At 34.0% G+C, this 16316-nt stretch overlaps 1 protein-coding gene across 1 annotated transcript; it reads right to left on the bottom strand.

Moving 5' to 3' along the window:
- Positions 1-3385: 3385 nt before the first annotated feature.
- LOC132545831 (ubiquitin-like-conjugating enzyme ATG3) lies at positions 3386-12113 on the bottom strand. Its single transcript, XM_060209499.1, has 10 exons — positions 11993-12113; positions 10598-10639; positions 9940-10060; positions 8905-9018; positions 8222-8277; positions 7402-7527; positions 5883-6035; positions 5377-5504; positions 4772-4840; positions 3386-3881 (listed from the first exon to the last, which is right to left on the bottom strand). The coding sequence occupies exons 1-10, from the start codon at positions 12062-12064 to the stop codon at positions 3800-3802; spliced, it is 963 nt and encodes a 320-aa protein (XP_060065482.1). The 5' UTR covers positions 12065-12113; the 3' UTR covers positions 3386-3799.
- Positions 12114-16316: the final 4203 nt, after the last annotated feature.

Below are 16316 nucleotides of genomic sequence, written 5' to 3'. Positions count from 1 at the left end.
AACCATATGCCATGATACTGTGGAATACAGATGAGCGGTATATCTGGCAGTGATCAATCATATTTGTGGTTTTCCTGAAGAAATTACATAAAGGTTTAAACCACGTATTCGTCTCCTGTGGAACTTTCGTCAGTCTCCAACATTTTACCCTATCTGACTTGTGTTTTTGTCTTTGTAGTGTCGCACTCTGACAACCAAAGAAAAGCGTGATATTACCGTGTTGATATGACTAACCTGGTCGTACGAGTGTACACTATAACATGATGGCTATTACAATGTGACATTCACACTGACTGTAAACGTTATGTTCCCATCGTGAAAATTGCATTCCCATGACTTTCTACTACTTTAGGCAGATTACAATGTATGATGGAGTTTTAACTTATTATTTATTACAACGGACTTTGACATAGATATGATATCTCAGTCCGTGTCATTACTGACCACACAATGCATTACGGACGAATAGACGGACACAATGTTAGCTTTCCGTGGTCATAATAAAAGTATCAGCAACGTCACTTACAGTCTAATATTTGCCATTGTATGGCAATGGAATAACTTTACCAAAATGAAATTTGTATTACCGGATCATGAACTGTCGATGGTTTCAAATATATTACAATTATAGTAATCAAGTTTACATCTCTTTGTATTGATCGTTATCAAGGTTATTTAGCAGTTCAATTCTTAAATAAATATTTATTCTGCCTAATATGTTGATTAATGATTTTCTACTATATATAAGTAGAAGAAGATAATCTGATTTTAAACCAAAGTTAAAGACACTGCCAGAACTGTCAACGTTGTTAACACAGGGACTTGGCATGATATTATAACCAAACTGCCTTATATATTATATAGCAAGCACTCCTAGCAACAGCATATGGATTAGGAAAACTGCGCTGTCCTGGCCCCACTTGTATTAAACATCTCAACTTGAGATTTCCTAAAGTCGAGATTTTCCTCAGCTGATATCTCCTTGAAAATATCTTGTATGAAAATTCCTCAAGGAATTTCAGGACATCCTAGCCGAGGACTTCCTCCTGTTCCTTGAGAAAATTTTATACAAGCCGTTTTTGAGGAGATATCAGCTGAGGAAAATCTCGACTTGAGGAAATCTCTAGTTGAGATGTTTTATACAAGTGGGGCCTGGTGGTTGAAAATCAGAAAACGACCAGGTCTGACAGCATGTGAAACGAAAGCCATATAACAGAAGCTAGACTTTAACCTGATACTGCAAAGAAATTTGAAATGGTCCTAAATCATACCTAAAAATATAGCTGGTGTGTATTAACTGATTTGATCTACAGAAATCTATAACTTACAAATACCAAAATTATTTACATTAGGCATGGTGACATTTCAAAATTTCTATATTCTATATTTCTAGAATGATGCTGAAAAATCATAAACTGTACATGGCATTATATATCTACAATTGATGTATGAATTTATGAGGAGTAACAGTATGTTTAGCATGTATGATGAGGTATACATTATGAAGCAATGTCATTGTGTGGTCAACCTTGGCCCCCATCGGCTGTCAAAGTGACAGAGTGAAGGGAAGTAACTCCTGGAGATAAGAATGAGAGTGCTCAACATAATATATTACTGCTGTAGATGTAAACACATTGTATGGTGGACCATACTATGTACATCTGTAACTATGTATTTAGTGAGACACAGATATCAACAGTGAAGTGGTTTTTTTTATTCCATGACCATCATAATCATTAAGCAATGAAAAAAACAAATGACGAATCAAATGCCTGACCTACATATGGTTCACGCCCCTAAAGTGACAATTATGCAAAGATTTAAAATAAAGCCAATGAGATACATAGAAATGGAATTAAAAAGATATCAACAGTGTTTTTAGATTTCAATTTTCCAGCAGGTTATTTTATACATGCAGATATATAATAACATACATAATCTAGAAGAATGATGAACAAAATTTGAAATTCAATACCAAGAATCTACCTGGCAATTTCAAGAATTGCGACCTGTTCAGCTCAGGATTTACTACTGAATGACGGGCAGCAAGATCGTTGTGTTAAATCGTAAGTTATCACTACAAGACAGGCATACAGGGCAGATAACATTATTTGTCTTCTCCTTTCCCAAATAATATGGGGGCAAAATATCAACACATGCTTTTAAAAACATCTTTTACAGTACATATGTTACCATCGTTAGCCTCTGTTACCATATTTTACTAAGAAAGGGAGGTGATGTGTGTGATCTAGGGTGGTCATGTGGCACTGAAGTAAAACACTTGTCTTTTACCTAGCCATCTGGGGTTTGGTTTGCCGGAATGGACCTGAAAACGCACGCTTACATCCAGGCCAATAAGTGTGTCTAGTATAAGCTGAAATAACTTGTTTCACAATTGTTGTAAAATAAATAAGTTATATATATATATCAAGGAATATAGATAGAAATATTAATGGGAGGGGGGGGGGACTTCAAAGGATGAGATGAGTTAATGGGTCAATGATTGGAAAAGTTTCTTCATACCTGTCTTAAAATAACATTTATCCTGTAATAAGCCCGGTGAACAACACACCACTTTGACTTTAAGTGGTTGCGTTGGAAGGGGATTAATTTTTCACTGACAAATACTCTAAGGAATTGATATAATGTGATAGACCTATTTTGAAATTTTCAGTCAAATTTTCTCTCACTTCACCTACTCCCATCCTCCTAAAAACACAACACTTGATTAAAAATGACATCAGTCTGACCTAATTGGTAATGATTAATTAGCAGGCATTATTTTGTTTTTCAACTGACTTTGCAAATCTCACTATATTTCATAATCAACACCCATTGTAAGTAGTCACTTACCCTGTAAATGTGTCCATGATGAAAAATTTCACATTTATATCTTTATGAAATCTGATTTGTTGTTTGAATTTAAAAGATAACATTCTATACCACAAAGTAATTCTATTATCCTTCCACACTTGTAGTGATTCAAATAACTTAAGCTTAACATGCTCAAGTGTGTTTGTATAACATATATTCTTATACCTATATATAACATTGGTAATAATCCCATTCATGTTTGTTACTGGTAACATCACCATAAGAAAACATCTATTTATTGAATATATATCCTTTTGGATTGTACAGACAGACGATGCTTGAACTTTCCAACTTTTAAGCAATTTCAATTTGAAAAGCATCACTATTACTAAATAAAACACAAAACATGTTATATCATCTGTATCTATTATGTCTAACTTAAAAAACTGAGAAACACTGAGAAAGCTATTTTTGTTTGTGTATCAGAAAAATGTTCACACCAAACCAGGAACGAAAGACATTGTACTTTTGAAGTCTCGGGTTTGACTTAAAGATAAAACAAAACACAAGATCACATGATAACAAGTCTTATTTAAGGATAGGTATAACAATTTTAACACATTATCAACTGGTTCCTCATCAACAATCACTTGTTCATTAGTACATGACTACAGGGAACATCTGGTATACTGGAAGTATCACCAAGTATGAAAAACCAGATGCTTCTCTGCAATTTTTTCCTCTAAACTTAAAAGTTTCAAATAAATGCAAAGTGAAATCTTACTGAATTTTCCACAGATATGACCTCCATACATAGAATTATGTCTATTGCACGGTGAGGGTAAGCATGATGGGTATTCACATCACCATAGCAACTGCATCACCTCATTACTACAGCGGGTTGCTAGGATACTTGGCTGCCATAGCAATTGGTCCTTTGATCCCAATGTTTAGATAAATATTGTAAGAAACTTATTGCTGGTTATCACATAGTAAAATGTCTTGTGTAGTCATATTCAATAGTCGGTATCACAGCTTGGACAAACTTCAAAAAGATCATTAAATATCTAAACACAAGTCAAGGAAAACAATATAATGTACATCCTGGTACAAAACAAAATGACCATAGAATTTATTTTTCAACATGCTGAGCCCGAATAAATGTGATGAATGGTTAAAGTCTATGCAAATATATACTTTCATCACCTTGTTGTTTCAAGGAAGGAAACATGATTATCAAAGACTTTTAATTTCTTTATTTAAAGTCACAATGATTAAAGGTTTTAGCCAATTATGCCATTTTCTTCGTGTTGGTAAGTATGTTTTGTTAAGTATAAGACATAGTATATATAGCCATCGAACACACACATTTTCACTGCTTGTCATGTATGAAATTCTATACATGTTTCTAGCTGTTGTGTTTAAGGTGCAATATCATAAACAATGAATGTTCCTACAAACAAAAATTGTCAGATCTATGGGTTGTCAGGGGATGTAAAAATATATCTATTTGTTCCTTTTGTTATTTATTTCCATATTGGTAAGTTAAATCTATCTACTAGGCCATTCCAGACAGAATAGAAAAGTATTGTTTCAATATGTAGCCTTCATATTATGTAGGTTAGAATACTTAAAACCTAAAAACATTGGTCTCTAAAGACAGGTATTTGTTATATTGAGGTAACCATTATAGACAGGTAGTTGTTATATAGATGTGACCTTTATAGACAGGCATTTGTTGTATAGATGTTTTTTTATAGAAAGGTGTTTGTTGTATAGAGGTGACCTTTATAGACAGGATTTGTTATATAAAGGTGATTTTTATGGACAAGTATTTGTAATACAGACATGACCTTCAAGACAGGTTTGACTGTACATTAAACAATAACACATACTTATGATATAAGAAATGAGTGTTGCTATGCTCTTGTTTGTAAATGATAAGCAACAAGGATACACATGTACTCCTAGGTCTCCACCACCTTCAGCAACCATCTGTATTATTTTCTTCATCACATCAGCATGCCTGGAATATCAAAATACATAGTATAACTTACACTGGATTCTCAACATAATAAGAGAGGTGGAGGGGTCATTGTATAAGCGGTTGGCTACCTGACTGAACTTCATGCAGAGGCCCATCACATCCCATTCTGAGCATTTGACATCTTGCCCATCAACACAAGTGAAATGGTACAAGATGGTCTGTGATATCAGCTTCCTTATAGACACGAATTATTCCTGACAATAATTATACACCTCACACCTTCACTAGAGGTAGTGAAATCTGATGGTCTACCAACTAATTGCAGCACTGTAAATCTATGTAAACCAAAGAGTGACATCAAATGATAGTTTCAGACTTAAAGAAGCCAAATTTCAGACAATCTCTGCAATCACTTTGTAGCGCATGTATCAAGTGGCATTTTCAGACTCTAATGAGTCAGAAAGTCATACAACCCCAGCTATCACTTGTAAAATGTAAGATGATACAAAATGACAGCAGATGATTCTGACGATTCCGAAAGACACATAATGTTAATGCATTTTTCATTTCCTTACCGACAGGGGTGTACAGAAGCCATTGGTGGACCAGGTAAGTGAGGGTGACTCTCCATTGTTACTGTCTTTTTAGCATGATCCTGACTGAAGTCTTCATACATCTGATTCACAGTCAGAGGTTTCCTATTCTGTTACAAAAAATTACAGATGTGTCTAAAAACAAATCAAGGCATGTCATGTCTACATATACATAGCAAAACCTATAGAATCAAAGTATTAGAAAACTCCAATACTTTTTACAAGATCAAGATTCAAGATCTCAAAGTAAAATTCAGATTTTGATAAATAATGCTTGAAATACATATGTATACAAGTATATGTAACATTTTCATGTGTTAAAACTTGCATAAAAAACCAACATTAAAAGAGACATCATCTGCCTGTTTGTGTTTATTTTTTCCAATTTTGTCTCATTTGTATCAAAGTTACTTATTTTCTAAATATATATCTGAGAAGTTGAGGATATACATGACAGTTTAGATTTTTCTAAACAGAGAAAAATGTACCTCATCATATCCATACAACCAAAGTCTAGGTGTCTGGTAATACTTGTCATAGGTAATGTTGAGATCATAAGTACGAGTCTGCAGGATGCCACTTTCTCCTCCCATTGCCCCATCTGATTCCTGTCTCTCATACACTTTAGGATCTAGTGTTGCCTGGAATTATATTCATTCCATTCTTTAATATCTTTTTCTTGTGAACTGTCTCCATCAAACATCATACGTACTTCAGACATCATTTTTTTCGACAAGCTTCTCTTAATAGCAAGGAACATTTAAGTATGTACATGTGTATATAAATTTAATTCACACATTTATCACACATCTATAAAACTGCAGTCAGCAACTGATTATCTGACTTTTGATAAACTACACTAGCTAAAAAGAAACTCTCCATTATCAAGCTGGTAGGAAGCAACCAGATATAACCAGGGTGACATAGTTCTCTTCTACCTAAAATCTGGTCCTTTTTGCAGGGCTAACAACAATGCTAACAAGAGCAGTAATACTTGTAAGACAGTGCTATGTATTTCCAAGCATCTTCACATTGGCTGTGCTGTAAGAGAGGTTTATTATTAACTTTCTAGTGCCTCCACTTTGGTTCAAACCAAGGACGTTCTCCTTACAAGAATTATCCTGTATCACCTGAAAAATGTGGAAACCCTAATGAAGTTGGTAAGAAGCAGAAGTAAATTGCAATAAGTCACATGAAACACCACATTACCACTAACTTAAAGTCAGGTGAAGTGCTCATGAACTACCAATATTGTGTCAATGTTTTTAAATATCTGATGTCCAAAAAGTTTTAACGATGGGAATCAGCTCTATGTACAGAACAGATAAGTGAAGACATGTAAGTTAACTGATTTTAGTGTGAGATGTGTATTTATCTATATACAGTTGAACCTTGTTATCTCAAAATCTTGTACAACTCCAAGACCCTGTTTAATTCAAAGTATTTTGTCTGTCCCAGCCAAATTTTTCACCAAATAGATGATTTCATTTTAATCAAATACTCAGCTAACTCAAAGTTTTCCAACCGTCACATTGACCTCTAAATAACAAAGTTGGACTGTATATATTGAAATTAATGACAGCAAATTTTAAAATAACTATACATAAGCTTTCATTCATTATATTTGTATGTTTTTACTAAATACATTGAAACAAAATCTTATAAACAATGATAACAGACTTTCAAGTCTGCAAGTTCAAATTACCTCTACACTAAACACTATAATTGTTTTATGCATTTTTGAGGATAGAAACAGTTTTGTTCTGTCAACTTAGAAATAATCCAATTAATTAACTTTTTAACAATTTTTCCAACAATTTGCTATATATTTATCATCTGTCAATCATTACAAAATACGGTATTGCTATATTTTCATTTTTTTAAACTATCAGCCATCATTTAAAAAACTTTTCTGTCATATTTAGTTTTTTCCTGTGAAATCTCTAAATACACCAACAAAATAACACAGCAATATCTTAAATGTTTCTCATGCTTCATATAACATACATCATCTTTCTCCTCTAGCATGCCACTCTCCTCAAATGCCTCCATGTCCATTGCTTCCTCATCATCATCGTCATCATCATCGTCATCATCTTCCTTGGATTGAGAACTAGAAGAGCCTTTACTCTCCTGGAGGAAACGTTAAGGAACAAAATTCATTATCATTAAATTCCTCATGTTGATAAATAATAGATACACAAAATATTGAACTGGGAGAGAAATTACATGAAAGCAATCCCACTGGGTATCTTCAAAAAAGGAAATCACAGCTTTCTTTTACCTTGGTAATCCTACACCGTATATACCCATATTTATCATCATCACATAAGATGAATGAAAATGTTTGTGAGATATGAATGCCTTCACTCTCCTTGTATATTAAACAGTAAACATACCTAATTTGGTGCAATTTCAATTTTCGACAAATTTACAACATGATACATTTGTGTATTCACATTTTATTTCTATGGTAATGATACACAGAAAGTGCCAAATACTGTTGTCATATCAAATGCAATATCTTTCTTGCAAAAAAGCTAAAATAAACGTACCCCTAAAATAAATTTGTTTGCAGTAATCACTTCTGACAAATTCCTAAAACATTGAAACATGGCCTCGTTAGGGATATTGTCAGTTGACCATTGTATAAAGTTTTATCACAATCCCTAAAGAAATAAGATAAATGAAGAGACGGCAGTGAATCAGGGTGGAATGAACATAAGTGTTGCTACAGCCTCAACAAGGAAATGGTGAGGAGCACCAAAAATCGTTCAAAAAGACAAAATAGCAACATGGTCTCTTGTTATCAACAGGCATCACATACCTTACTGTCTAAGGTCATTTCTGAGACAGCCTCTTGTATTGAAGTAGTGTTTGCATCTGGAAAAAGATACAGTTTGTATAAATGGTACAATGCCTTCAGGTTAAGTTGGGTATATCATCAATTATTGCCAAAGAAAACAAGAAATGTAATTATCGGGAATCCTAATATTGATAATAACTGAAAGCGTAGCAGAATGAACACAACTTTTCTACACAAAATCTGTTTCAAACAACAAGATAAACCAATTGACGCTTGAATCTGGATATATTAGGTTATGTCTGTGAAGTTTCTGGGTCTAAGTTGGAACACAAGAAGCTGTTAAATAATTTTGGAATCGTAAGTTACAAAGTCATAATTACATCTTAAACACATTACATGAGTATTGTACAGATGTACCTCCAATAACGATAGATGCCGTATCACAATACATGCAGTAAATCTGATGAAATATCAGCTCCTCAGTATAAATTGATCTCATTTGGGTATAAGTCATCTTTTGCATAAAAATATCACAAAGACTTTATCATTTTTTATACTGAAATCAATAGTTCCTTTTCTTTTTGTTTGTTGAGCAATTTGTGGGTTACCTACAACTACTTGGAATATGGCAGGTATTTACTGAGCCCATTATACCTACCACTACCAGAAAAATGGTGGGTGTGTACAGAACCCTTGATACCTACCACTACCAGGAAAATGGTGGGTATCTACCCAGCCCCCATCTTCATCCTCTTCTATAACCTTTTCTTGGTCCTCCTGATGATTGTCTACTTGTTTGACTCGCTTGTAGCATGGGACTGAGGAAAGAAAAACGTTCTTTTCAAAACATTTTTACGGAACATGACAGCATCATAAGTGCCTTGGAATTTTGAGGTCAGACATAACTGAATTTTTGTAAACTCTTACATAAATTTATATCATCAAATTGCAGTGCTTTTTTAGTTAAATTTCAGCAACCACTTTTCAGTCCTGGTTTTATATATTGAAGGCATCTTTGCATACATTGATGGATAGTCAATGATGTTATACTTATTGTAAGTGCTAGCACAGTTGATTGTGATTATCCAACAATTCATTGCTAGACGCATAAAAAAACAACACATGACATTGGTCATAATAAGATGGATTCTGTCAATAGAACAAGAGGCCCATGGACATTAACAGTCAACAGAGGTCTTCAGGTCTTCAGACAGTTTTAGAACCTGTTGATCAGTCCAAGCATTGGAGCAGACAGAACAGAACTGATATAAGCATACTTACAAAGTTTTTCTTGTTTCTGTGTTTGCAGGGCAAATTTTCAATTAAACAGAACTGATAACACTCTCTGTTGTTGTAGTTTAGAATATTTGAAACCTGTAACATTGAATGAAGGTTAAGGCCATTCATTTAGATAAACATGATAGCCCTTCATCCCAGCATGCTACTGGTTCAATTTGGTTATTGAAAAGAAGTTGTTTTAAGGTTTAAACACATTTGAACCATGTGACCCTGAAAGTCAGCCAAGGTCAATCATTTTAACAAACTTGGTAGCCCTTTATCCCAACATGCTACATGCCCAGTATCAATATTCTGGGCCTTTCAGTTATAAAGAAGAAGCCAAAAATGTCAATTGTTTATGACGAATGATGCTGGACAAAAGGCGATCGCAATAGGTCACTTGAGACTTCATCTCTGTAGTCTTGTATTAATATCATTATTACTAAAGGGAAGCAACTCACCATTCCGTGTGATAAGGAACTGTTTGTCCTTAGGTAGGTAGGGTTTTGTTTTTGATTCATCACCAGCTGACCACTGCCATGTTGGACAGTGGTGGACAATATGCTCACCAGCAGCCAGAAACTGAAATAGACATTATAATGAATATAGGTGTTATACATTACAATTAATCTATGAGGTCATGATAATTAATTTTTCATACAAAGAAAGACTGGAGAGCAAGTGGGATAACATTGTAAATAAATATACTTATCAAGTACTGTATAATTTAATGCAAACAATCAAAATCAATGTTTTAGATCTTCATAGGAATGAATAAATCTAAGACTATTGATATGCAAATACTTCATCAATTTAATTTTATGGGTAATCAATGTTGTGTATCTGATCTTAATTTTTACAATTTCTGTTTTGTTTTGTTTTTTATATTAGGACATAACTATATTGATTTGCTGGTCTACATCTATTTTATCTTTCCCTTCCCTGCCTTCCCTATGTCAATGTTGTTTATTATTTTTCATATGATAAATATGAAGATGGATTCATTGATTGTGCAGTGTGTTTATTAATTGTTGCTTATACATGTAAAGGATTACATGAACTACTATTACCAGTTCCCTGATGTTCTATAATTTTTGTAAGATTACATAATAATCCTACCTCTTCAGGTGTAATAACTCCTGTTTCTTTAAACTTTGATTCCTGTAAATTGAAAAACAAAACATAGTTTCAACAGAATTGTCAGTATCAAATAACTTGGGTTTAACAATATACACAGTATTTTCCATAGGATTTTTAAGGCAAATCCAGAACACCAATTCCAACTTTTTTATGAGGCACAATACTAAGAGATATCATGGGGTCTCAAAATTTGAGAGAGTCCCACAGAAAAAGTCCTGGACTAAAATATCTGAGTCAGAAAAATCAGATATATCAAAGCTGTCATTTTGTGACTCTTTTGTCAAATACTTAAACATGTTGCTTCATTTGATTTAAAAATTCACTAGTTTAAAATATGCATTTTCATATCTTATATATACATAAACATTGTGTCTATTAAATAGCACATGGATGTTTATCAGCAAGGAACTCACATGCCACATATTACATATGGTGTTAATTATAGCAAGGACTTCATCATATTGTTTTTGGATATTTAGTGTGGTTTAAAAAAGCACAAATAATACCAACAAACTGTATCATGTGTTTGAAAAAATTAGTGGTCGTTGAAACAGTCATCGCAGCACAGATGAGAACTTCCAACCAGTCGAGCGGATAAAAAATTATCTTGGCCAACACAAAATAAATATTGAACATACCATCAAGTATGTTAATAGTGCAAAATGATGTTGTCAATATATTATTGAAAAAAAAATTACAAAAATTAACTAATCAAGAAAAGAGCACATCAATTTTTCTATTTACCTAACTTCTGGTATAAAGCTTAGTCTTTCCGTATAAAGCATCTGGTTTTATTTTTTACATTTTTCAATGGAAAGTGCCAAAGGGTCTTAATTTGACATGAAACATGCAATTGTTTGACTTCAATTACATGAATATTTGAATGTTTATGAAATTTCCTTTACAATGATTTATGAACAACTTGAGTGAAGCTATGTGTAAGAGGAGTGGGAAAATGCACAACAAAGCTTGTCCTTGAGCCTGGCACCCTCCAAAATCTAGATGGAGTCTCTGCGAATTTATCTTCCGGATACCGACCCAGTCCAGCTCCCCTACCCATGAAACTGGCAGTTCCAAATGATATATATAGTAAAACTATATAGAAATATTCTGGGCATTCGACAGGAATGTGTGTTCCTTGTTCACACAGCATGACTCATCACACACCCCATCCCCTCGTCTGTTCGTAACAAGTGCAATAGAACACAAAAATGGTTGAAGTTCAGTTATAACAAAATATTATCTTTTCCTCATCTAAGTGGTAACAAGCCCCTGTGACCATTTAACTTCACGATTTCAGTGTATTTTCCATCCAGCCCTGAGATCATGCGATTCATTTCTTTGCACTTAGTTACATATTTCAACCTCCCTTACCTTCAGCACCGGAGTAAGATACTCAGCCATGCCAAGGGCTGTGCCCTTCACCGCATTGATCATATTCTGCATGCTGAAAAGTCTTTTTAGCCACTTTCACTTTGCTAAAAGGTCCTCCCACCAACAACAGGAAATAGTTACCTTTCCCTACCTCTTTTACTGACAATTAAAGAGTTCCTTGCAGCTCAATGCAAGTTATCTCCCCTACAACTCTTGACATGTACGATGGTATTTCAGGTCATTTGTGACTTCGCGATTCCCGTTTGTCCGGCGTCGTTCGTTGTACGCAGTAAACTTTAAACATTTTTGACTTCTAAGAGAAACTCCCGAACCGGTTTTTACGAAAACCTTCCACAGCTTAAGGCGCGCCAAAATTGTAAATGATATAATCTCAAAGACCCATGGCCTCCGAGTGGCGGGACCAAAAAGGGTAAATTTGATTTCGGGTACTTTTCATGGATGGAAATGCCTTAAGACGATTCACCAGAGCTGCACATTTCATGACCTTATGGTCTCGCATGTTCTCCGGGAGGGAGTAAAGATTACTCTAGTATATACAGGACATTTCAAAAATCTTCTCAATCTCTATAAATGTAAAACCAAATAGTCTTTATGAATTGAAGTGCCTTGTGGTTCTTTATACGAATTGTAAATAACATGACTCCATGATCTCATTTCCCCTTGGGAAGGGGGAAAAATTTGCTTTATTTTTCAGAGGAAAACTTACATATTTGATCATGATTTGTTTAATTTCCTTCAGAAATAGTTCAAACTAGTTCGGATTTTTTAATTAATATTAGCTGCCAGTTTGATGAGATGCACATATTGACCTTGACTGACCTCCAGGGACTGATGGGCTGGTCCAAAAACAGGAACAAATTGACAGAAATTTGAAAGATGTTCTACTGTTCCCGGCTGGAAGAGTTCATATAGAAAAATTCATATCTTTAGTGTAATTTCTTTTGATTCAAACTTGGTTGGAAACCTTAGCATAGGACAGTAGTTTATGTATACACAATTTATGTTCGCATTATGTTGTACAATACAGTTATAAAGTAGAGATAATATTTTTTCAACAAAAACGTTTCAATTGCATGTTACAAGAAGCATTGTGACTCGGATGACCGTTAAGCCCATTGTGCCTCTTGTATATTTATTATCATTTATTGCAAGAAGTCAAAAGTTTCATATAAATCATGTCGATACAAAGGAATTATTGGTGATGTTCGAAACAGAAAATAAAAAGTATAATTTTGATCAGTGGTGAAAACAACTGTCATAATCCACAGGAATTTATATACATTTGGCAATATGACATAGTTTAAATTGTTTTTTAATTTTTTCATTTTTGGGGAACGAAAAAATATATTAATAAGTAACCCAGATGAATTCAAACAAGTACACTTTGTAAATGTCATATCTTATTGTAGAATTATCAGCACATATCAATACGCATGCTTGTAGTGACACGGTGCAGCTCCACACCCAAGCAACTCTAGAACTTGTGGTGTTACATATACACGTCCTGTGGATAGATCTATATATCCATAATTTTCTACATGTACTTGGAAGCATGTAGAATAAGAAATTAAATCAAAGCGGACAACATTTGTTTTAATTTATTTTACCATCTTACTAATTTTTTCCGACTTTGACATGTAAAACACTTATCCTTTTGTAACATATGCATTTTTTGTTTAACTGCTGTGGTTGAGTAATGTACTGAGTGTCAGTCTTCACCAAACATGACCTTGAGATCGCATCTCTACCAACAAAATGGTAAATCGATCACCAATGGTACGAGCCAACTTTTGATTCTATGTTTACTGATATAAACATCACACCAAAATTATACACTTTGGAGAGGGGTTGTGAATGTGACATCAAATGTCAGAAATGAAAGTGTAATTTCATGCTGTGCCCTACATCCCATCTTAATCTCGTATCTAAATCATAGAATATATACACTGGGAGGTAAAAGAAACCCAACAAGAACTTGACGATTTAATGAAATAATATTAAGGAGCAATATGCCTATGAATGAACAGCAGTAGTTAAGTTTAAATATTGGACAATCCATCTTCAAATAGTCAGACATTTTTAATAAATGAGGAATTATCTTTAGGTGTAGCCATAATCGAACCACCCATAAAGCTGTCTCGCTCTTCTCAACACCAGTACACATGTTGGCAGTCATCTGACCGAAATAACATGAATCAAGTTTTGTCTATGAAAAGCATAGGGAAACATCTGGGCACATGTGCTGTCAACCATCGCATACAACATGCTTGATGTTGTTAGTGGCATATTGGCGAAACAGACATAAACTTGCTTCTCGCAGTCTATTTCTCAAAAGTTTTTAGGGTGGATTTGACAGTTTCCATTACCAATTGTATTTCCTGCCGTTATTGAAACCTAAAACTGTCAATTTATGAACTCAGAAGTGAGTAGCGACCTGCTAATAATTAAGTGCTACCAATCATGAGCATTGTAAAAGTCCTTCCTCTATCAAGTTGGGATAGTCATGGCACATTTGTTTGTATTGTGCCTTGGTGATAGTCAGAAATCAAAAAACTAATTTTAACAGTCATAGTAGATTGGTGGATTAGGTAAGGCACCCATTTATTGTCTTACTTTTTATACTGCTTTGGATATTCAATACAAAATATTTCAGTTAAAAAAGTTGTGCTTTATTATCCATTCAATTTTTTCTCTAAATTTCTCAAGGGCCTTAGGTCATTGCGTAAGACTTTTGTCCCCATTTACATGATTTACCATTCCCCTTTATTCTTCTCTTCATTATTGTATTTTGTGTGCAGACTTACCTAAAAAGTCAAACGTCTTCACTAATGTTATTAATCTACTGCAGCCAGATGCTGGAAAAATAAGTTCTGCTATAGTTACAAATAGCCCTTTTGTATAACAGGCCCCAACCTACCATTTATACAAAAAGTCTAGCTCCTCTTTCCCTAAGGATCATTTGACAGATATCTCAATAGAGGTGTACGTGTCTGCTTCTGGTCACATCAGATCAAAACGCCTCCATCCCAACTGTAGGATTTTAAAAATGTCCCTTTATTTTCCTTATTGTGACAAACCCTCTCTTCCTGGGTTCTGAGGGGGGAGCCTAGCCCCATCGGTTATGTAAGACTGTCACCTTCACCTAGGGTACCTCAGACCAAGTTTGAATGAAAGTCCTCTTATCATTGTGAAGAAGATTTTTTCAGAATTAGAAGTATCTAAATCATTGGACCTGCCCCTCTGGTCACAGGGTGCCAAGATCCAACTTTCTATTTCCAATCAAGGCTCCTTCACATAAATATGCTCTACACCAAATTTGAACAAAATCAGCGTTTGATTCTCACTTGTGATTTTTTTTTAATCAACAAACTGGGACTGGATTCTGTGCTATGGCCAGATGAGCCGACAGGAACCTGTCTTTAGGATCAGATGAGTAAAAATGTAAAATAAACAAATCATAGGAGTCATGGTAGATTTTATTTGAAAAAAGAAGAGCCCTTGACAATTAGACTTAACAAACATAGAGATACAACAATGTACTGATAAAAACGATACAAAAACGTATTCTACAATTACATAATGATTTTAACCATGCGATTAAATAGAAGTGCTTCCTGTCTTTGATAAGAAACAACTGTATACAAAGGCTATTGAAATTATGTCTTGTCATTTACCCTGATTTATTGAAACAATGAGCTGGCATTTCTTAACCTTATAAAAAGCTATCATTGAGCTAGGAATAGAACTCGTATCATCCTGATCTGATGTTCCATCTTGATTGTAACAGAGACCTGGAGAAAATTACTGAATAATTCATTCTTTCAACTTTCATATCTTAGTAACTAATTACAGAATTATACCATTTATAACAAATGTTGTTAGCAGCAATGTGGAGATTGTCTATTAATACTGATATAACTTGACAGGAACAAAAATAGCTACCTGTAAAGCTGCAAGTTCAAAATTCCTGAAAAGGATTTTCAATTTGTCAAGACAGCAGTACATAAAACAAATTTACAATATGCAATTCTTTTTGTATAAAGTAGAAATATGTAAATGACATCAAATGTCACTGATGTCATGGGTATTTTAATAATGATCTTATTTATTATAATAAAATAAATGATTCTTGGTACAGAACATCTTTCTGTAAGTCACATGTACAAAGATCAGAAGTTGAATTGATATATAAACATGCAATAACTATAAAGCAAATAGACTAGAAATTTCAATAAATACTAAAAAGAGCAACAAGAAATATACTATAGGTTTGTTATTTGATAAAAACATTTAAATACCCAGT

The sequence above is a fragment of the Ylistrum balloti genome, unplaced genomic scaffold (assembly GCF_031769215.1).
Source record: "Ylistrum balloti isolate Yb309-2 unplaced genomic scaffold, AGI_CSIRO_Ybal_v1 Utg369858, whole genome shotgun sequence".
NCBI lineage: Eukaryota > Metazoa > Mollusca > Bivalvia > Pectinida > Pectinidae > Ylistrum > Ylistrum balloti.
This window is presented reverse-complemented; position numbering and strand designations above follow the sequence as displayed.